The sequence below is a fragment of the Amblyomma maculatum genome, chromosome 5 (assembly GCF_055883805.1).
Source record: "Amblyomma maculatum isolate TAMU_Amacu chromosome 5, ASM5588380v1, whole genome shotgun sequence".
NCBI lineage: Eukaryota > Metazoa > Arthropoda > Arachnida > Ixodida > Ixodidae > Amblyomma > Amblyomma maculatum.
The window spans coordinates 36,272,396-36,293,692 of record NC_139348.1 but is presented as its reverse complement, the minus strand read 5'-3'; the positions used below and the strand labels follow the sequence as shown (position 1 = coordinate 36,293,692).

Below are 21,297 nucleotides of genomic sequence, written 5' to 3'. Positions count from 1 at the left end.
TATAGTTTCGGTTTCGCCTGTGTACGGCCGGAACTACCCGAGCAGGTAGCGTAGATGGCAGCGTACTGCTCCGAAGTTGTCACTTGCTCCTTCTTAGCGCACAGGAGGGACGGCAAGCTTCGAGAGCAAGGTATACCCGCACATATGAAACGGGCTCATAAGAGAGCCAGGTCGAAAAAATAGAGAAGGTTATGGCCAGGTACGCGCTCGATCATCACAGTGGTTTCAATTTAGCCCGCGCATAAAAATTTCTTGCGTTAAATACGCCAACAGAATTATGTTTTGGGAAAGTTTACACTGATATAGATACTGACATGGGCGTCGACATGACCCCCTGCATGGTGCCAACAGATTCTTATTCACTGAAATTGCATTGTCAGAACACTTAGTGACATAATTTGTTCATTCTAGAAGGACAAACTCGTGGAAGTTTAAATTTTGAGTCTTGTGCTATTAAATTAAGGAAAAAAGTATGGGAGATGGAATAAACCCCACCCTTTACAACCCCCTTTACTGATACATTATCACCAGGTTTGATTTGGTTGTTTAATCTGATGCAAAAATTCATAAGAATAGCAATAAATGGACAGCAGAAGACAATTAAGTAGTTCAGTTTGGTAGTTAAAATCTTAAGGGTCACTGTATCAAATGCCTTTTGAAGATTAAGAAAAGGTAACTAATTTTATTTGAGTTGAACATGCCCATGCTTCTCATTTAGTGAATCAGTATATACAAAGCATTCCTCATCACCTGATGGGCCAGCTCATCAAGACACTTACAGCAATTGCTTAACTGTGACTGCTTCCTCTTTGTATGAAATAAATAACTTGAATTTGAGGCAAAAATTTCTAAGAAAGGAAAAGGCGCGAGTGCTGAGTCATCAAAAGTGCCTTAAAATTGAGATACTCGCTTAAAATCAAGAGACTTAGCTGCAGTATATGCAGCCAAAGAAGAAACAGAAAAAGGCTTTTGAAATGTTAAAACAAGTGATTTTAATAGCACCCCCAAAATTCAGCAAGAGTACTGGGCAATTTTAGAGTGTATGGTTAAAGCAGAATTCATTTTACCCAAATTTAATACTCAACTTGGCTGTTCTGCCAATGCCAAATTTTTCTAAAAAATTGCAACACTTAGAAGCACAAAAAAAGCCTAGCCCTGAAGGCTTTTGCTTTCTTTTCTAGAATGCATTCATACCTTCAGTTAGAAATGTTAAGGTAGAGAAGCACGATCAAACGCGACCATTCAGAGCTTCTTTGGAACTATCCAAAATATAAGTTATGAACTGCAAAATAAAATGACCCACGTTTAAGGTCTCATTGTGTTTTTTAAGTTTCGCTTTCAGCTATGCTGGTCCCTGTAGACCTTTCCTCAACTCTTTAAACTGTACTTCAAGACCTAGTAGAAGTAGTAGTAATAAACTTTATTTGGCTACAAAAATGAGTGCCAAAGAGGTTTGCAACTTGTAGAACCAGGGCCATCTGTCACTTCGACATGGAGGACTCCAGCCAGGTACACCAATTAAAAGGAGGAGAGTCAAGATAAATGGGGGACTGAATGGCAATGGTGCAAAGGAAAAGCAGTGTTCTAGGTTAATGCAAATGAGAGATATAGTTGGGACAAGATGCTTTAGGTGGAAACGGTAAAGAAATGCACTGGGAGAAGGAGGAAGAAACTTTAATGACACGGAGTATTAGGCACCGAGAATGTCCTGAGTACGGGTCACCAAGGCCAACCAGTCCGTCAGCTGATGCAAGACTAGTCAAGCCCACCAGGTCGGGAAACAAAAGTGAGGAAAATGAAATGTGCCGGGATTGTGAGAAAATTTGTTCCCATTTTACGTTTGACATGAGATTTAGTGACAGAAGAAAGGAAGAGGTGTCAAAAGAAGAATGAGATAATCTCGAAAATGCCTGGAAAGCAGCTTCATTCATCAAATTGACAGGTTGCAAGAAGCCGGCTATCCGGAACATGGTGTCATCTCAGTTGCTGAAGGAACCTATAAAAAAATGAAAACAAACAGCAAGGAAGCTATGCCTAACACAGTGGACAGAATACAACAACAAAATCTGGTTGCAATACCCTATCTGCACAACATATCGCATGATTTGAAACGAATAGGCAAAAAAGTAAATATCGAAGTAGTTTTTACAGCTTCGGAAAAGTTATCGAAGCTTTGTAGGATCACTCAAACTTGTGGTGTGCAGCGACGTGCATGCAGCATAGAACACCAGACTTTATTTGTACCCTGCAGCACAGGTGTGGTGTACGAGATCCCATTAAGCTGTGGGAAACGTTACATTGGACAAATGGGTAGATGCCTCAATGAACGGCTCTGAGAACACAATTATACCTATGAAAAACTTGCAAAAAAGAAACATCTGCGAAGGAAACGTTGCTTTGCACTGCAGCAGGTGCACAGGTTGTATGCCCTGGCTTCTACAGGGCTTAAAGCCAGGGGGTGTGTCAGAGACCCCCCCCCCCCCCATAATATTTAAGAGGGGTCCGAGGTCCCCACAAGCTTGAATTCAAGCATGAGGACTGTAAGAATACAAACCAGGTAACCATTGTTTTGTTCTTGTCAGTGGTGTAATTGGAAGATTTTTTCTCTACCGTTTCAACAGTTTCACATTGAGTATTAATAAAAACCAGAGATGGAGAAAAGTAATGGTTTCTCCCCTTTGTATAAAACGATTTGCAAAACAAGCAACCAGCCACTTTCTCTCTTTATTTCCCTTTCCACCAATGCTCGAATCACTACAGACCCCTTCCGATTGAGCCAGACTTTAAGCACTGGGCTTCACAAAACAAACATTATTGGTAGAAGCAACAAGCAGATTACAAGAGAGATTCTGGAGGCAAGAGTCATCAAACAGAAAAAAGGCTTGTGCGTCAGTGCACCTTCGATAATGCTCAGTGAAAAAGAACTTGAGATCCTGTAAGTAGCGTAGGCTTACTCAAAACGCTTAGTATGTTATATCTTTTCTTGTATGGCAGTTTTCGGTTCTATATCTGGTGGTTTTTAAGGCTAACGACACGACTTAATCCTGCTCATTCATACTTTACATTTTGACAACAGAAGCCCATATACAGCTCAACCTGGCTTTTTCATTTGTCTTCATCGAATGTTTAGCGGTGAGGCATGTGCTTGCTCATGATGTATACTACTTCACTTGCGTTTTGGATTTTTGTGATTTCTTGTTTATTGTTACTTTTTTTTTTTTGTCAATGCTTTGTTAGGAGAGAAAACTGGTATACATGTATATGACGTTTTGACTTCGGCTGAGTCACATGTTATGAAAATGTGCATAAATTCCTCTGTTCTCCAACAAACCTCAGTTGACAGTCAGTGCTGTGTTCATCTCCCTACCTCTGACCACATCTATCTCAATCTCAAAGACCTCATTCCAAAAGTAACATGCACAAGTATTGATACAGCCATAAATTACAATGAATAAGACTTTGCTGTCAACCATGATGAACTTGACTTTCTGCAACATCTAATGTCAAAGTGAAAGTGATCGCTCCTTCTGCTTATATGCTTCGCTTATTATTAAGGAGATTATTAAGTTGGTTCAGACCTTAAGGCAGAATATTAGTTTAAATAGTTTAGTCACACAAACAAAAAAAACACGGAAAAGAAATTATAACCGAGCTTTTTCTTGGTTGAAGCGCCGTACAGAGGAAGAAAGTAATCATATTTACACAGGTGGAAGCAGGCTCAAGCATTTTAGAACAGCTCAGGGACCAGTAATAAAGTAACTTCGGAGCAGCTTTGAAGCAATAAAACTAGAGTTTCGGAGCAATCACATTGTCTTGGAGCAAGATTCTAGACTCTCTTTTAATAATAGAATTCTAGCTTCCTCACTTAACTCTTTGACTGTCGAATATTCCGGAAAAAAAAAAAAAATCACCTCCAGTGTCGAACTATTTCAAACGCTATGCGTTTAGCGCAATACCCGTACTGCAAAAACGCCGCGGGACGGCATGCAGCCGCAGCACCTGTACGGCAAAACCAGCCAAAGGGTTCAATAGCAGCAAATGGAATGCTGCCTTCTACACTTCATAATTGAAGATCGTTTAACTAAGAGATTTATACTGTTTTGTAAGATTGAAAGGTGGACTTTACAACTTTGATGCGCTCAAGTATTACCACTAGTTTGAAGTTCACATCAATGAACAGTACATTTCTGCTTTCTATCTTGTGCATATTCTTTTTGATCCTGCGCCTGTGCCGATAAATTTCTGGGTACTGGCCAGTAACGCCTTCAGGGAAGATAGGTGGCACTTTAAGTATAGCCTTTTTCCCCTTTAAATTCATTACTTTATGGCCCTCAGGGCATGAAGGAAGAAAAAAAACTTCCTCCATGGTGGGATCGGCTGCTGCCACGGGCGTGACTCCATAGTCTTTGTATTAACTCTATGGTTTCATCCAAAGCGTCCAAAGTATAGTCAGTATAGAGTATAGTTAGGGTCCCTAGAAATATTGCTAGTCTGTCGTCCGCCGGCCGCGGCGGGGGCTGCCGCTGAATGATCGCCGCGGTGGCGCTGCGGTGAACCGGAGTGCGCCACTGCTGACGGAGCAGACGACGCGCGCGCCCGTGTGCTTCGAAATGCATTCGCTGCATGCTCATTGTCAGGTGCCTTGTACATGCGATGCCGCTCTTTAGTCTTTGATTTCAGTTTAGTCGTAATATTGAATTCGCAGCCGAGTTGTTGGCATAACCACGGATGCGACTTTTTTTTTTCTTTTTTTTTTTTTTTTTTTTTAGTGAGCGAAGTTTTGCGCGCATGCCCCTGAGCCGATGTAGAAACGAAGCTGCTTTTTATACGCTATTATCCTGCTGAAGCTACCGCCGTGCCGTATTGTAATGAAGACTTCTGAGGATTTTGTGCAAACAATTGCGCTTGCATGGAGAGCTATACTAGACGCACATTCTAGGCTCCAAGGACCATGTGTGCGAGCAACAGAGCGCTGTCGCCGGCGTTTTCATTCACGCTATAGTTTCATCTTAACTTCTTCGGACGTTTAGCTAAATTATAACACGTATGTAGAACTAGAAACTTTCGGATGCATGCACAATTAAAGCACGCAAGATGGGGACCCGAGCCCTTCAAATCGCACCGCGCTTCAGGCAAACTGCTGATAGGCATTCTTTGGTACTTAGGAAGCCTAGTAGCCACTCATCAGAATATGCCATCACTTTTGTTGACTTCCGTTTTGCAACCTCTAAAACATATTTTAACAGCCAGCTGTTAGTTGAGAGGAAGGGCACTAACACTTCTTTCAAACTCTGTCCTTGAAGGTGTTCATTTTCATTTTTTCATTTCACCGAGAGCTTTTACCAGCTTTGCCACCTTGTCCTTCGTACGACAAACTGCTCGAGACATAGAAGTCTGTTTCTTAATTTTTTCTTCTTCTTGACAGGGTGTTCTGAGTTAACTTTCGCAAGTATTTGCAGGCTATATGCATGTTGCATCAGAAATAATGGTACAGTTCGTCGCAAATTAATTGCAACGCCCCTTGTAGGTGGGAAAGGTCTTGGTAATAGGCTTCAATCCGCTGCCAGGACACAAGCTGAGTTTCGGAATGTCCTGAATAAGATTAATTACCTCTTCTGTCGACTTTACAGCTATCTCCTTGACTTTGTTTCCTCGAATGCACACAGCAGCATTCATGGCAGCTTAACCACTGCGATGGAACAGAACTCGCCGATGGCAATTGCCTCCGGAGATTCGTCCTCGCTTGAGTGGCACTATGCGAATGTTCATTGTTCAACATCAGAAAGATCGACATTTGTCCCCAGTGGTGGTGGCATGCAGCTTTCTGCATTCCTGGAGCAGGCTCACGTCACACGATCCACCACCGCTGTATTCTTCAACTGGCTCCACTGATGCTTCAGGATCAGTGCACTTTTTTTCTTTCTCTGCAGGTCTCCCTCCTGTTTTTGCTCGTACAAGTTGCGCTCCTTTCTCTTGAGAGGCAGGGGTCTCAACAAGTATTTTGGAGTGTCAGGAAACAGCGTTGAGATGGCATCCTTCTTGAGTTGCGTAACATCCCGTGGAATCTCAATTACCTTTACCTGTCTTAAAACTTCGCTCAATAAAGCAGGGTTTGAAGTCTTGCTCACAAACGTCGACACTAGCTTATTCGTGTTACAGTAAAGTGAGGGCAACCCCGATCCGGATCATCCGATATTTATATATGCCGATATTTATATCAACGTCCAGGATTTCCTGTCTGCAACTCGAAAAATAATGAGCAAGATATTCACCACTTGTGGGTTTGCCCGCCACTGAAGCCGACAATATCGGCACCTGACGGCAGTGGGCCTTTCACCGAGCAAGCCATCTTCGTACATTGCTTGCACGCAAGGGCCTTATCATCGTTTTCTCTTGAATTTTATTAGAACACAGCCAGTCTATTTTCTTTCATTTATTACGCCTTTTAATTTTCGTTTTGCATATACCTTTATGCCCTAGCTTAGACAATAAACAATGTTATTGCCTTTGCAGCCGCGCTTGATGTTGCGCTCCCACTCTTGCCTCTTCCCTGCGTCTTTCAGTGTCTTGAAGAGAGAACATTTCACCTTGCACGAGCGCTACCCGGTCTTGCACCCCGGCAAGAAACACGTGCTATCACGCTTACCCCGTTTTCTGGACATGACGCGATCACATATCCATAAAAAGGCACACTTGCACACATGCTAGCTAATTTGCGCGCATTCCGGCTCGCGAGCGAAAAGAAGTGCACGTGGTGCACGAGCCTTGTCACGGCACCAACGGATCAGCGCGGCGCAGATTCGCAGTACGGCACAACCGCCACAGCACCACGTACACAACGCGACCACGCTCCGAATGCGTACAGCGCCCCCTGCGCTTTCATCCGGGAAGCGGCCAACCGGTTCCATAGGGAACCCCGCTCGGACGGCAGACTAGCAAATACTTCTAGGGACTCTAGTATAGTGCCTAGAAATATACTGGCTAGTGTGGCAAGCGCGGGCTAGGGGAGGGTCCCAATGAGGATGATTTCCGGCGGCGCCCGCTTGGAGCGCTGTTGTCCGGGTGAGTCCACAAATCGGGACGGACCAGCATATCTGACACCACCTGCACCCCAGCTACCTTTTCCGCCAATGCCAGTGTGGCCCGATCCTCGGCTTTATGGACCTGGGCCGACACAGAGTGTGCTGCAGAACCAGTATTATCCGACGCTCGCCCATCAGTCCGGGTCCCAAGCCCACCAAATGGACGCCGGAATAGGCCGCGACCTCTACCACATAGTGGCCGAGATGGTCAGTCGCCACATGGCGCTACAGGTGCCCCGAAACGCCCTATAGGCCAGTACGAAGGAATGCACCCTCGGCGCCACCGCCGCCGCCAACATGGTCGGAAGAAAACTGAGGTGAATGTAGGGTTCCTGAATATGCACGGCGCGAGACAGCTGCGCAAGTGGGAGGAGCTATACAGGAACCTAGATGCAGAGAATGTATCATTGTTCGCGGTTGCTGAGACGCACCTACGCGATCTAGAGGCACCGCCGATCCATCCTCACTGGCACTGGATAGGGCGCAACCGCAGCGGAGAAGGCCGCAAAGGTGGCGGAATCGGCTTCCTATGTCGGCAAGGCACATCATGGCAAGAAATACCCTGTGAGTGTAGTGAGCATCTATGGATCAGCGGAGTCCTCATGGGTGTGCCACTTGTTGTGGGCGTCGTCTATCTGACAGTGACAGGCAGCTACCACGAAGGCAACGCCAGTGTCATGCAATGTGTCGCGACCGAGGTGAGACGCTGGGCGGGCTCCAAGGAAGTGCTGGTGATAGGGGACTTCAATGGACACATCCAGCCGCTAGACGGCTACCAAGATTTCAATGGCGAGCTCCTGCTGCAAACAGCCAATGCACTCTCCCTTGAGGTATTAAACCTCCGCCCGGACTGTGAAGGGGAGTTCACATGGTGTGCAAGGAGCAGCCGCAGTTGCATTGACTATGCCCTCGCGTCCGGCGACCTCTCCCGACGCGTGCACCGAATCCATATTGACGAGGAGGGCACCTTCAGTGCAGGCAGCGACCACAACCGCCTGAAGATCACGCTCACATACTCCGTCTGGCGAGGTGCACGTAGAGAGAATCGGGAACCGGCCCGGCGATACCTGCCTGTGAGAGCTTACGAGCTTGTCGCGGCGGAATTCGAGCACAGTCTGCAGTGCAATCAGGCCACTAGGTACGAGGAGTTCGTCGGGGAGCTGCGTCGTGTGATGCAGAAGCACGAAGTGCGGACAAATTCTCGGCGAGGCGTGCGACGCAAAGGCTGGTGGGACTGTGAGGTGCAGGCGGCGCTGAAGACGCGTCGCGAGGCTAACCGACTTCACCGTCATGCTGTGAAAAGCGGATCGGATGAAGAGTGCCAACGAGCATGGAGTGTGTACCTGCAGTGCAAGCATGCCATGCAGGAGATGGTCCAGCGCAAGATAGCCCAATATGACCACGAGCAGATCAGAGCCATCACAAGCGCAGGTCGCAGTGGTACCAGAAAGTTCTGGTCTTACGTGACATCACTCGACAAAAGAGACACTGCCCCGACAATCAGGGACGAAAGTACTGGTCAACCTGTCAACGATATGTCACAACACCTCACACGACACATGTCGCAGACATACGAATCCCCCCTGCCTCTGGACCCTATGACACGCCACGAACGCTCAGCCCAGCCGGCCCCCAACGAGCCCAAAGGAGGATCCGAGCCTGGGTGGAAGGTCACGCGAGCGGCCTTAGACCGCGCTATATTACGCATTGGAGCGCACACCGCGCAGGGACTCGACGGCATCCCGGCAGGTGTGGTTAAGTGTTTCGGCGATGCTGCGCGGGATATCCTGGCATCCATATTCACCGGAATAATAGATGGCGACCCGATCCCGTCGGGCTGGCAGTGTGGCAGAGTTAGCCTCGTACCAAAGAAAGGAGGCGATGCGGGGCTCTTGCGAGACTACCGACCGCTCACCGTAACGAGCGTACTCTACCGGCTGTCCGCCCACATTTTGAAAGGGTGGATGAGTGGATGGGCAGAGAATGCGAGTGTGCTTACTGAACTTCAGAATGGATTCCGCCCAGGACGACGCCTAGAGGACAACCTCTTTGTGCTTAGCCAGACGATGGAAATTGCTCGAAAAGAAGCTCGGGGCCTGGTGGGCTGCTTCCTGGACGTCGCCAAGGCATACGATAGCGTCCCCCATGAGCCATTGTTCCATCGTCTGGGAGAGTTGGAAATGCCACCGGTGTGGATAAATCTACTGCGCCGGCTGTACTCCGAGAACACGGTTGTGGCCTGCTTTGGTGGCGCCCGCTCGGAGCCCGTGCCCGTTACGAGGGGCCTCAAACAGGGCTGCCCACTCTCACCGCTCCTATATGCGCTTTATGTTGCAAGCCTTGAGCAAACCCTGCTTGAGTCAGGGCTGGGCTTCCCGTTTCCCCATATGTACGAGGGAATGCCGGAAGTGTGGGTTCTGCCAGGCCTTGCATACGCCGACGACCTGGTGCTGCTGGCAGAGAATGTGGACACCCTCCAGCAACTGGTCACCCTGGCCGCCACCTGTGTGCACCGACTGGGCCTTCAATTCAACGCCAGGAAGTCCGCAGTGCTGCAATTCTCGAGCCCGCCCAGTGGGGCTGAGGTGACCCTGCCCAACGGTGACACCATACCCCGGGCTACCGAGTACCGGTACCTAGGTGTACTCATCGGATCGGCGCCTGTGCCTTTGGAGGCTCACGAAGACCACGTTCGGCAGTCCAGCCGCAGGGCGGGCAACATGTTACGCCGACGCTGCCTGTGGGGCTGCAATAGGTATATGCTGGTCCGCGAACTATGGAAAGCTGTTCATGTGCCTGCATTAACTTTTGCAAATGCGGTTCTCTGCTTATCGGCCAAAACCCGATCATGGTTGGAACGTGGCCAGCGTGAAGTGGGCAGAGTGGCACTGGGCTGCCATGGCCGGGTTGCAGTCGAGGCCATACAGGGCGAACTCGGCTGGTCTTCGTTTGAGGCACGCGAGGCGCGCAGTAAGCTTGCCTATGAGGGCCGCCTGAGGACTATGCCCGACTGCAGGTGGGCACGCCGAATATTCCGCTACCTGTATCTCAAAGGTATCCGCACAACCTGGACTGCGCGCCTACACACGCTGAGCCGCAAGTTTGGCCTCCTGAGGCAACCGGTGCAGGAGGCAAGCGAGCGGAAGTGGTCCAGGGAGGTACAGGAGCGCGTCCGAGAAGAGGAGACGGAGCAGTGGCGCGCAGCAATGTGCGCGAAGTCAACACTGCTTCTCTACCGCACACACAAGACCGCCCCGGCCCCGGAGAAGCTGTACGACAACGGCAGTGGGAGCGCCCTTTTCCTCGAGGCGCGTACTGGGGCGCTGCGCACTCTGTTGTACCGGCAGAGGTTCGACAAGTCTCCGGTGGTTCAGGCGGGACGCTGCCAAACGTGCGGTGGGGAGCAGGAGAACATAGAGCATCTGGTCCTCCACTGCCCGCAATTGGCACCGCGACACCCAGAGGGCACCACCCTACTGCAGGCGCTGGGTTTCGCCGCCTCTGACGGTGACACTCCGCACGCGGCGGTGGCGGCAACAAAAAGCCGACTTCGACAGTGGTGGGGGTCGACTCAGCAGCGCAAGCCGAAGGCGAACTCGGTGACTCCAGCGAACGCACCCCCCGACTGTGTTTAAGTGGTCTGTGTGTGGCTGTGTGTGTGTATATGCTAAGACTTATGTCATGTAAACGGCTAGGGTGCACATCGTGCGCCCCCCCGATGCAAAGGGATTGCCACATAATCATCATCATCATCATCGTGTAGGTGGGTGCATCTGCGTTCAATTCGCGCCGTGATATGCGCTCTCGGAGCAGCAAGAAGTAAACAATTACGTTGTATTTGGCTCGCTCTTACAAAAATGTTTCAGCGAGGTCGTTCATAGTGCACACATTTTGCGTTATCATATGGAGATCGATTTGTTGGCGTGTTCTAGCAGTTTGCTTTCATCGGCAAAAAACTCGACAGTAACCATCCAACAATTTTTTTTTGTCAGTTACTAAGCTCTCGAGAGCAAAAATATTTCAGAAAGTCCAAGCCCTTTACCACATAGCCTTCATTCGAAGATACTTGAAGTGAAAAAAAAAAAGAATGACAAAAAGGTCCTTCTTCTGTTACTAAAGCATCGTACGAGATGTCTCGTTGCAATGGAAATTAAAACATTGAAATCAAGAACTTTACGGCAGTGAAATTTAAAATGACCCTGCGATAAATTTTAAATAATCATTGACATTTGAAAACAAATTTACATTCTTTGGATATTTTCTGTTGTGTAAATGACAGCGAAGATAGAGTTTCTTTTTTTTTTTTTTTTGTATGAGGCAATACCGCTCCTGCTGCTGTAACCAGGCGAAGTCAAGATCCAGTGAGGAGGTTCAGCACCTCCTTTTGTCTTGCCTCGTGGGCAATACTTGTATTCCCAAATGTGCAAATAAACAAACCTAGAATGTTACAACCTCGACTTATTATTACTCCACCAATCTCAGCAACTTCCTTACAATTCTACTAGCCTACTTACCAGATAGCGAGATGTGAACAGAAGCTCGATGGCGCACGGACAGGATGGCATGACCAAAGCATGCCAACAATTTGACCTGTTTCTCATCTGCATCAAAATAAACAAGCTTCTAAAAAGCAATATTTTACAGCAGCTCTTAAGCTTATCTTTCTTAATAAGTCAAGCTAATGTTAATTACGTGCATGACACACATGACATCTACAGATATCTGAAAACACAAAAATATGAAGCCAAAATTCTGGTCGTCTCCATTTTCTGCAGACAAAAAAACGTAATGTAATTTATTCGCAAAACATTGTACAGTATCAAAGAACAAATCAGCTGCTACAGAGAGGTGACAAAGTAGACTTATTCACACTTCATGCTACTGGCAGCGGCGCAACTTGAGGAGTTTTTGTCGATGCCTTTGGCCTTCTCTGTCCTTGTTCAGGCCCTTAACGAAAAACCTTAACCTTAACAAAACATAAAACTTCACCACTTGAGACAAATCTTGTTTCCCATGGATAGAGCAGCCAAGCTGCGGCAGTGAGAGTGAACTTGGCAAAATCTAGCAAGCTCTGTTCGTGCAGAATATTTTTACTGAAGAAGGCGGTGAATTCGTCCTCGATTAGCTTGACTGCAGTGGACAGGGCGGAACTAGGGTAGACAAGTCCACCGTTGTCAAAATGAGCCGTGAATTTGGATCGAATAAAATGCAGTTTTGATTTTCTACCTGAATTTCAGAATTAATGTAAATCTACAATAATGACATTTTGAAAGTAGTCTTGAAACTCACCCGCTGCCTGCACATTGAGATGTTCCGAGAGTTTAATTTCGTCCACAAGAAGGCCCCCATGACGGCTGAACGTGTCCATGCTTTTGGTCTTTTCGCTTATAGCCGTAAAAACATTCGCATTCAGACCAAAACCACCCTTAAATCGTTGCAGATATTTTTGCAAACATTTTCGTCCAGGCAGAATCATAATCTCATTAGTAGACATTCGACAATCCAGGCATCATCATAAGGCATGCCTCTCAGACAGTTTCGTTTTGCGGCCAGGAAACAAGCTCTCACAGCTAACTGCTGCTTTTTCGGGAGTGTATGTATTTTTGCCTCAAGAGCTTCTTCACTCAGTGCATTGTTTTGCTCCTTCATTTGAGCAACCTGCTGCTGAGCATTAGCCAGGCTTTTCCTCGTCTTTCTCAAAGCACGAGTACAATTCTTGAATTTTTTTTTGTCACTGCAAGAACCTTTCGTCTTTTTCCTTCTGTACGTGTTGTTCTGCGAGAGCTTTCGTAAATATTTGCAGTGCAAGCATGACTCTCCTTTCCCATCGGTGGTCAGCAAGCATTTTTCTGCAAAGTACATGCTTCTGTATGAGGTGTGCTTGCCTCCAACAGGAATCATGCCACATCCATTACAGAGGGCACGCAGAGCCATTTCTTTAATCAATGTCTCTGCCTCATGGCGGGCTGTAAGCACGCACTTTTCCTTTTCTCTTCCTCGGAAGTAAATTGTGGAAATTACAGAACCGTGCTCAAGAGGTTTTCCAAAAGTCACCATTCTTTCGATGAATAGCTTTGAGAAGTCACCAGCTTCGGTCTCGCAACAGGCATAAGTCAAAGCGCCATTTAACGTAGCAGGCAACTTCATCTATGTCACCGGAATCAGAATTCCATCGAATGGGTGCCGAACATCACTTGGGCACGGAGACTGCAGTATCGCTTCGCTATGACACACCAGTCCTGTATCAATGTTTGTCTGCTCGGAATCGGACTGCTTCTGGAGTTCCTCTGATGCACCTACACGAGTAACGCAACCGGGGTCAACTCGCGCATCATTCCCATCGACGACGGAGCACAACTCGGGAGCCACCAGCTCGACATTTCGCTTCCGTTGTTTAGGTGCCGGTCCTTGGTCGCAAATGTTCCGCACCCTCCTTTTTACATAGGCACAAGATGAACTGGGTAATTTTTGAATATTGTAGGGATAGCATCGGGCTTCAGGCGTGGCTTCTCTCGGGCGAGTTCGTTCACGACGCCGTTCACCGTAACCTGAAAAGATCTCTCGATGCATTCGACCTCGAAATGTTTTTCACAGACAACAGCCTTCGGTGTCAGCCTTCTGTCTGTCCTCTTGATTCTATTTTCCCATTCAGCAAGCCGTGCTGGGTCCGCCGGTGCAGTAAACAGACACCTTTTCTTCGTTGGACCGGTAACCGCTTCGACACAACGGCACGAAACATGTGCGCTCTTTGCATTGCCGCTTAGCCTTTAACATCTTAGGATGTTTCTGCTCACGTTTAGCGTCTTTCAGCTTCACATCCAAGAGATGATGCGTGTCAAACGTTGATTTCACACGTCCTAAGCAATCGCGCGAGGCTGCGCGGCACCGGCGCGGTAGCAGACGACAGGAGTTCGCGAGCTTTCGCACGCCCCCACTCGACCAGCAGCGCCCCTTGCGGCCTCTCCGCGTAGTCATCGCGGCGGGAACCTCCCCCTTCCGGACGAAACGCGCGCGCTGAGCACACTAGCCATGCAGTATATTTCTAGGCACTATATCCAAAGAGTTAATACCTTAATACCTTCCGCCGTGGTTAATACACAAACAAGCGCTTGCAAAAAAAAAAAAAGACAGACGCTAGTTTTTTTTTGTTAATTACACCAAATAGAAATAAAACAGTAAAACAAAACCTCCATTGTAGGTACGAAACAGGGGCTGTGGCTTTCGTCTTTCAACCTTTCAACCTAATACACATGGCGCCGGCAATGGACTGGGAACGGCTTCTATGAGCGAAGTCGACAGTGTTTAACGTTCGTTGTAGCGCTTGGCTTGGTGCTTTTTAGGTCTGCTGGATACGCATTGCAGCCCGTTACTCCGAAACCATCGTCGCGACCACTGCTGGAAGCCATGTATCGCCGGCAGCCGACTCGCATAGAGCTGAAGCTCGACGACTTGCAGGAGTACGAAGCGCTCAAAAAGGAGTGGGACGACAAGGGAACGACAGTGTGTAGTACACTCGACGGTTCGTGTAGCGGCAAAGGCGTCGCTTCGAACGCGGACTCTCCCGGCTCCAGTCCGAAGAAACCGAGCGTCCACGAACGCATCGGCTACAAGCCGGAACCCCGTGTTGCTAGCTAACTCCTCCCCACTAAGCGCTGCGACTGAACTGGTGATTTTGGCCGTGTTTGTGGTATACATAGAACTATCGAGTGTACGCTGCAAGTGCAAGCGCGCATTGCCGGGATTCTAATAAGCGGCGAAACTCGGTGGCGACCCGCACATCGCAGTATCCGTTAGCATTGTGCCACCGATGCAGTGTTCTACAGTAAAAAAAAAAATAAAAACCTTGCATTTGTCGGTTTTTCAGCATAGCTTGTAGCGTGACAGTTATTTCCTTTGCAGACCATGCATTGTAAACTGACATTCGATCCCTCTGCAAACCGATCCGATCACTTTACTGCGAAGAGTCTTGCCAGTGCTTGCACAGTTTATTTCCTCGAGAGTCAAATACTAACCTGCCTTTCGAAATGCTTAAACAGCTTCCAGATCAGTTTTTGGCACGTGCACTTCAATCATTATTCAAAGAGCCCCAGTTCGCAGCGCGGAGTCCGAAACTAGCATATAGAAACACTTCTAAGGTGCAACTGTGATGGTAAGCCGAACTATGTGGGAACGGGAAATCGCGACTGGGAGCAACCCTGCACTTGCAATGTGCAGTCACTTCTAGTTTCTGTACTGTTCCAAATCTGCTCCGTAGTAAATCAACTGTACAACAGTGGAAGGCCACTAGTACAGCAGAAGGAATTACAGTAATCTAAGCGCCGTTCACCTATATGAAATTTATCCTAGTAATGCGAACTTGAACACCCAACTTTTCTTTTTCGGCAGGCAGGCGGCTAAAATAGTTGTGTTCTTCCCGAGACATCCACACCATCTGCCACACCACTTCCAACAAAGCATGCTTTCAAACCGTTGCTGACATGCATACCTAGCCTGACAACATATGAAACTGCAGAAAGGATCTGTTCTTGGACAAGCTTCGTCTCTCTTTATTACATCACAGCCTGCCACCACTTTATTTTCACAGCTTTGTTCTCTTCAGAGCGAGCAAACTATGTACATCAACATATTAGACATAAATGACAGGAATTCCATGGCAGCTGCCAACAGCGACTACCATTTCGTGATAAGACAATGCATTATGAAAAGGGCAGGAGGAAAGTAAGTGGGTATGGGGAAGGAACTGACACTGCACAATCACTACAACCAATGGCACACAGTCTCTTTCTCTCGGCCAAGCGGAACACACTTCAACCCCCCATTCCCGTGCGTGAAGAAATACTTCACTGTCTGCAAAACCCATTTCAGGATGAAAAGAACAGATGCCTTGAAGCGGTAGGGGTGATTGACTCGGTCCAAAATTAAACCGGAAGCCCAGGTTATGCATGTCTGCAAACTGGCTGTTGAAACCTGAAAGGCCCAGCAGTACAACAGTGCATCCAAAGGCCTAGACAGGAATTACAGTAAACTTGGCTGGGTGCACCCAGAGAAAACAACTTCCACTTTAAGGACTTCTCATAAGCCACGACAGCCCGAAGTTTCTTGCACAAACCTAATACATAATGGGCAAAAGAGGTAAGTAGCTGTAATATTTTCTCGTAGCTTTAAACCCAAGACAGCTTCCAAAGCAAGCGAGCACTGTTAAATGTACACCACCGCTGAGGTGGGGCACACTTAATCACCCTATTGTTGCCTGCTGTACTTCGCAGCTTGAAACCAAATATAAGGCGGGAGGTGAGGGCTGTACCACAGGGGAAAGGGACACGGCGACAAGCTCTGCATACATGGCACTACAGGCAAGCAACCAGAGACAGCACATTACCCAGACAGTCTTGCACCCACTACCTCAAAAGCCCCGACCCTCTAACACCAAGAGGATGGTGATGATATCTGAATAGTTTGCCATTCCTAGAAGAAAAGTTTTGGCACCATGCGACAACCTTTTCTTTTATTTTCTCAGCCAACATGGGCCGAAGTGCATAAAAGTGCCCAAATTAATAATGCAGTGTACTTTGAAAAGACGTGGCATATCATGAGCATGCATTTCTGTCAATTGCACTTCCAAAGGAGCAGAACGAAAGGTTTCTGGCAACATAAAAATAAAAAAAATGCAAAAACATACCGTGAAAAAGAAAATGCATTGGCTTTTCTCAAAAGCAGACAACAGGCAGTTCCAGAATATAGTATATATATTTTTTTTCGGAGTACCCTCGGATAACCCCGACAGAAAAGCTGGGGGCAATAGAAGACAATCCAACAGAAACGAGAACAAAAAGGAAGCAATGGTACCTATCTCATCAAACAAAAGTTCTCTGCACATTCAAATCAGTGTTACAGAGTTGGTACCAGCTTATAATGTTGACAACCATCACAGATCTAAAAAAATAAAGTGTCCGTGCCTTTCTAAGGACACACATTTTGCAACAGAAAAGGAAAACACTAAAGTCAACACACAGAGTATTCTACCCACACACATCATGTAGGGGAGAAAAAGTGACAGCATGGACACACCAAAGACAAATAATATCGCTCTCTGGGAGCAAACAACCCGCATTTTAGCTCCCCGCCTACACACACACACACACACACACACACACACACACATGCACACGCATTTGCCACCTTGCGTTGCCATTGGACACGCAGAAAGCGAAGCCACGGGAGATGCTGCGCTGACAAGCAGTGGGCAACCTCAACGACGAACAGAGAGACAAGCAGTCACAAAGAACTGTCCCGTGCTTCAAAGACGTTGCAGGCTCTATATATGTATACATATATATACTTTCACCAATGGCAGCACACGGTTGGGAGACTGTTCCTGTAGCACAGCCGAGAGAAATGGAGAAAAAAAGGAAGAGAAACGCTTTGAGCAGAATATTACGAACAATGCCCGTGGGACCACACACGCGGCGGGCCATATGATGTCCCATGGCATCATCCAGTGGGAACCGGCAGCTCTGCTACTTCCTTCATAACGTCTCTCGTGCTTTCCATGTCTACACTGAATGCTGGTAAGGGGGTTTTGTTGCAGGAGGATCAGTCAGGGCCTCCAGACAAACTCTTTGAGGAGCGACGGTGGACGCCTCAGCAGCTTCCGATCTCTTCCAGGGAGCAAAAAGCGGGCCCTCACTGCGGATGTTGCCGGCCTTCCTCTGACAGCCTAAGAAAAGCGGGAGCTAGGTTTCTGCAAAGACAAGAAAGGCGCCTTGTTACCTTACGGCAAACGTGTGGCATGCTCATGCTGCCAAATAAGGGCTCTGGAAGGAGACCTGGCTCTGAAAGACTGGATTCTGAATGAGACTGCATAATTTTTTTTTTTTTTTTCGCAAGGAAATGTTATGCAGCTGTCCCCAGCAAAGGTGGGTAGTGCTTTTTTAAAAACTCTGGCTACCACAAAACCTTTTGATCATTATGGGGGCAAGAAACCACCCATTCTCACACTGCAACACATATCCTGCCACATTTTCATGCTGGCTTGTGTTTGCCTCGCTGACAGGCAGCTAACCAGATCCACTCAGCTCCATATGCTTGCTCAAGCACAGTTTTAAATGATTCTTGAGCAGTGCATAATGCCCACTAACCCTGCAGAGCTAACTCTCTCACCAGCAAGGTGAGCTAAGACCAATTCGTATGACAAAGCTTCTTGTGTGCATAGCTCACTGCACTTGGAATCTGCTTAGTTAATGACAGTGAACATGTTACAAGTAACAGCATTACCAATAACACGTTTTTCGGTAACCTAATAGCAGAATAATACTTAAAAAATCTAGAAGGTTGGACAGCTGTCGAGGTTGTGAGTTCGGTTCTCACCACTGGCGAATTGTTTTTCCTTCTACTTTGTATTCAATTATCTTTAACGCTAACTTATTACTAATTCAGGTTAACACAAAAATTAAAAATATATTGTAAAGAAGACAAAGAACAGATTACAATATAAAAAAATCTCCTAAGCTTTTTCTTGGCCTCATCAAATGTTGGCTTTTTCCCTTTATCTTTCAGTGAGGTGATGTGCCATGTTACAAGTTACTTTTTATTCCAATTGTCCCCCACCCTCCTTCAGAAAATGAAGAAAACCTAGAGTACTTAAATTGATGTCGCAAATAAACAAACTTTACAGGTGCTCTCGCCGATGCTTGCTGCAGCTTGCATCAATGCTAGGAATCACCGGCCCTTGACAATGCACTCACCGAGTCGCTTTGAGAGGTAAAACCCAACAAACCAAACCAAAACAGAAAAGACCGAATGCCAATAATGTACGAAACATGTGCATGAATGTGCTTAAATTGATTGTGTAGAACAGCGCAAAAAAAATGACAGGGACGAAGGAAGACAACAAGACAGCACTCGTCTTGTTCTACACAATGGATTACCAACGTGCCCTAGCTTCTGTTTAAACGTGCTTAAATTGAACACAAAGTTGTAGTTATTAGAAAGTTGTTGCTGTAACACTCTAGCACTGTTATTAACATTGTTTCATAATAAAGTTTTGCTTCTTTCTACCAGCAATTGCCGCTATATCTCTGCTTATTATATTCCTGAGCTTGCGAGGCCATCCTTGAACACCTGCACAATAAACACTCATATTATTTGTGGTAATCATAGGGTTAAGTGAAAAAAAAAAAAAATTGTTTACATAAGCAGATATATTTTTTTAGAACTATGCCATTTAAGCACACCTTTAGTGCTACACAATATGCGCGCCTATTCTGTTAGTGGAAGCATGCTGAGCATTTGGGAACATAACATTATTTTGTAAATAATTAATGTAAATTTGTTGACAGTTCAGCTATGTTTTCTTTGTGAAATTAGAATTAAGGATGAAGTGTCAATTTGTGTTTAATGTCACATTCAGAAAATGGCTTCACTGTGAGCCACAGAGGTAGAAGCCATCACATGCAGCTTTACAGGCAACTTTAGGCTACTTTAACTTTGCAAAGTTCCTGAACATTCGTGCAAATTATTCTTGCTAAATCATGATTTTGGGTAAAATCATTCTTTGAACTAGATATTTTATGTGAAATACAAGCTTTATAAAATTGTTATGGCGAGTTCTTGCAGCGAAGACACACTGATTAAAAATTATGGCCATGGAGTGGAGTGACAGCAAAGTAACGCGCGTTACTTTTTTTTTGGTAAAGGTAACGCGTTACCCTTTTTTTGTAACTAACATGGGGCAGTAATGTGTTCTTCTTTCAGCTTAATGAGCAACATACTTAGTCACTTTTTTCGGTAATGCCTACAACACTGTTTAATGCCGACAATGAAAGCATCAGAGAGGAACCAATTGGTTTTACACCCAGCAACTACATATGCGATAGTAAAGCAGCGTTCAGACTACGTGCGCAACGCACGTATCGTTCGTAAGGATCGTAAGCATAAGCGCAAAAAACGTAACGTGTCTGTTCAGACTGCTGTCGTATTGAGCGTAAAATGCGCAACGTACGGAGCCAGCGTGGGCGTAAATGTCGGAGGACCAGAAACTTTTACGACTAGCACAGATACGTCTGTTACGCGCGACCAATGCGCACAGCCGTTTCGGTTTTCCCTTTCCGGTCACGGGGCTTCCGGTCCTCCCAGATTTCGCGCGCAAACCACTAGTAGGCGACATCATCTAACGCTCCTACTCTGCTGCAGTGTCTCGGCTCGCCGGTGTTATTGGTGTTTTGTCGGCGATTGTGTCTGTGTCGGTGATTGTGTCTGTCCGCAGCTTGATCATGTGCAGTGCGGAATCTTCGCTGTGGAATTATCAGCCTCTCATAAAAAAAAGTTCGGCAGAGGCCGGCTCTCTACTACGAGTAGCTGAAATAGCACAGAGACAAGTGCAAAACGATGCCTGGCTGCAAATTGCCAGTGCGCTGAGTCAAAGTAGTAAGTGGTTTATCAATCCGTTTTTTCATGCGCGAACAAGCTCTCAACAAGCAAATGTTTCCTCTAGTTTAGAAAAGTGAGGTTATGGATGCGGGGGATGCCCGCTTCATCCCCGTGCATACTCGCAGCCCATCGGCTACGCTGACAAGTAAGGAAACAGTTGGCCTGCAGCAAAAGGCCGATGCGGGGCGACGTTGCGGTCGGGCCGCAGAACGGAGCTGGTGCGGACTCGTCGAAGTTTGAAAGAAGCTCACCGTAAAAGAGAAAAAGAAAACGGCATTTTCTGAGGGGGGACGAGGTTCCGCGGACGTTTCCGTGTCTGCCGCGCGCCCCGGCTCGTTGTTTGGAGTTAGTAGTATGGCCTTTGAGTCACTGCCCCGGCCCGTCTCCAAGATCGCTCCGGGGCACTGGTAAAATCGCAAGCAGGGATGCAGGCGGACTGTACGCCTGGTTTGATGCGAGAGAGTGCGATCACGGGACACCGAGCAAGAGTGCGCGATACGTCGACAATGAGAACGGGCACGTGAAGAAATGTTTGAAGGAGTGAGCGGTGCGTCAGCACGGTGAGCGGACGTTTGAAAACTGTGTCCGAACGTGCGTGTGTGAAACGAAGTGTATTTATAATCGAGTTGTTAATTTTTAATATACCCATTGCTCTTTTTCGTATTTTATTTGTGTGTCCAGTCTTTTCTTTCACATCTCATTTTGAGCTTGAAGAGCCTACACCTCCGCTATCAGCCGCTTGCTAACCGGCGCCATGTTGAGAGCGCTGATTGGCCGGTCGTAAAGA

General features: G+C 47.0%; 2 protein-coding genes across 3 annotated transcripts in view; one reads left to right on the top strand and one right to left on the bottom strand.

Moving 5' to 3' along the window:
* Positions 1-7,087: 7,087 nt before the first annotated feature.
* LOC146188024 (uncharacterized) lies at positions 7,088-9,025 on the top strand (the record flags this gene model as incomplete). Its single annotated transcript, XM_084604976.1, has 1 exon — positions 7,088-9,025. A coding segment is annotated over exon 1 (1,677 nt), but the record flags the coding sequence as incomplete, so codon positions are not given.
* Positions 9,026-15,604: 6,579 nt separating this feature from the next.
* LOC146188023 (uncharacterized) overlaps positions 15,605-21,297 on the bottom strand; it is a 109,634-nt gene continuing 103,941 nt past the window's right edge. For both annotated transcript variants that reach the window (XM_084603607.1, XM_084603606.1), the window contains exon 9: positions 15,605-17,823. In XM_084603607.1, the coding sequence (XP_084459733.1) occupies positions 17,800-17,823 (24 nt within the window). In that variant the 3' untranslated portion in view covers positions 15,605-17,799. The remainder of the gene's footprint in view (positions 17,824-21,297) is intronic.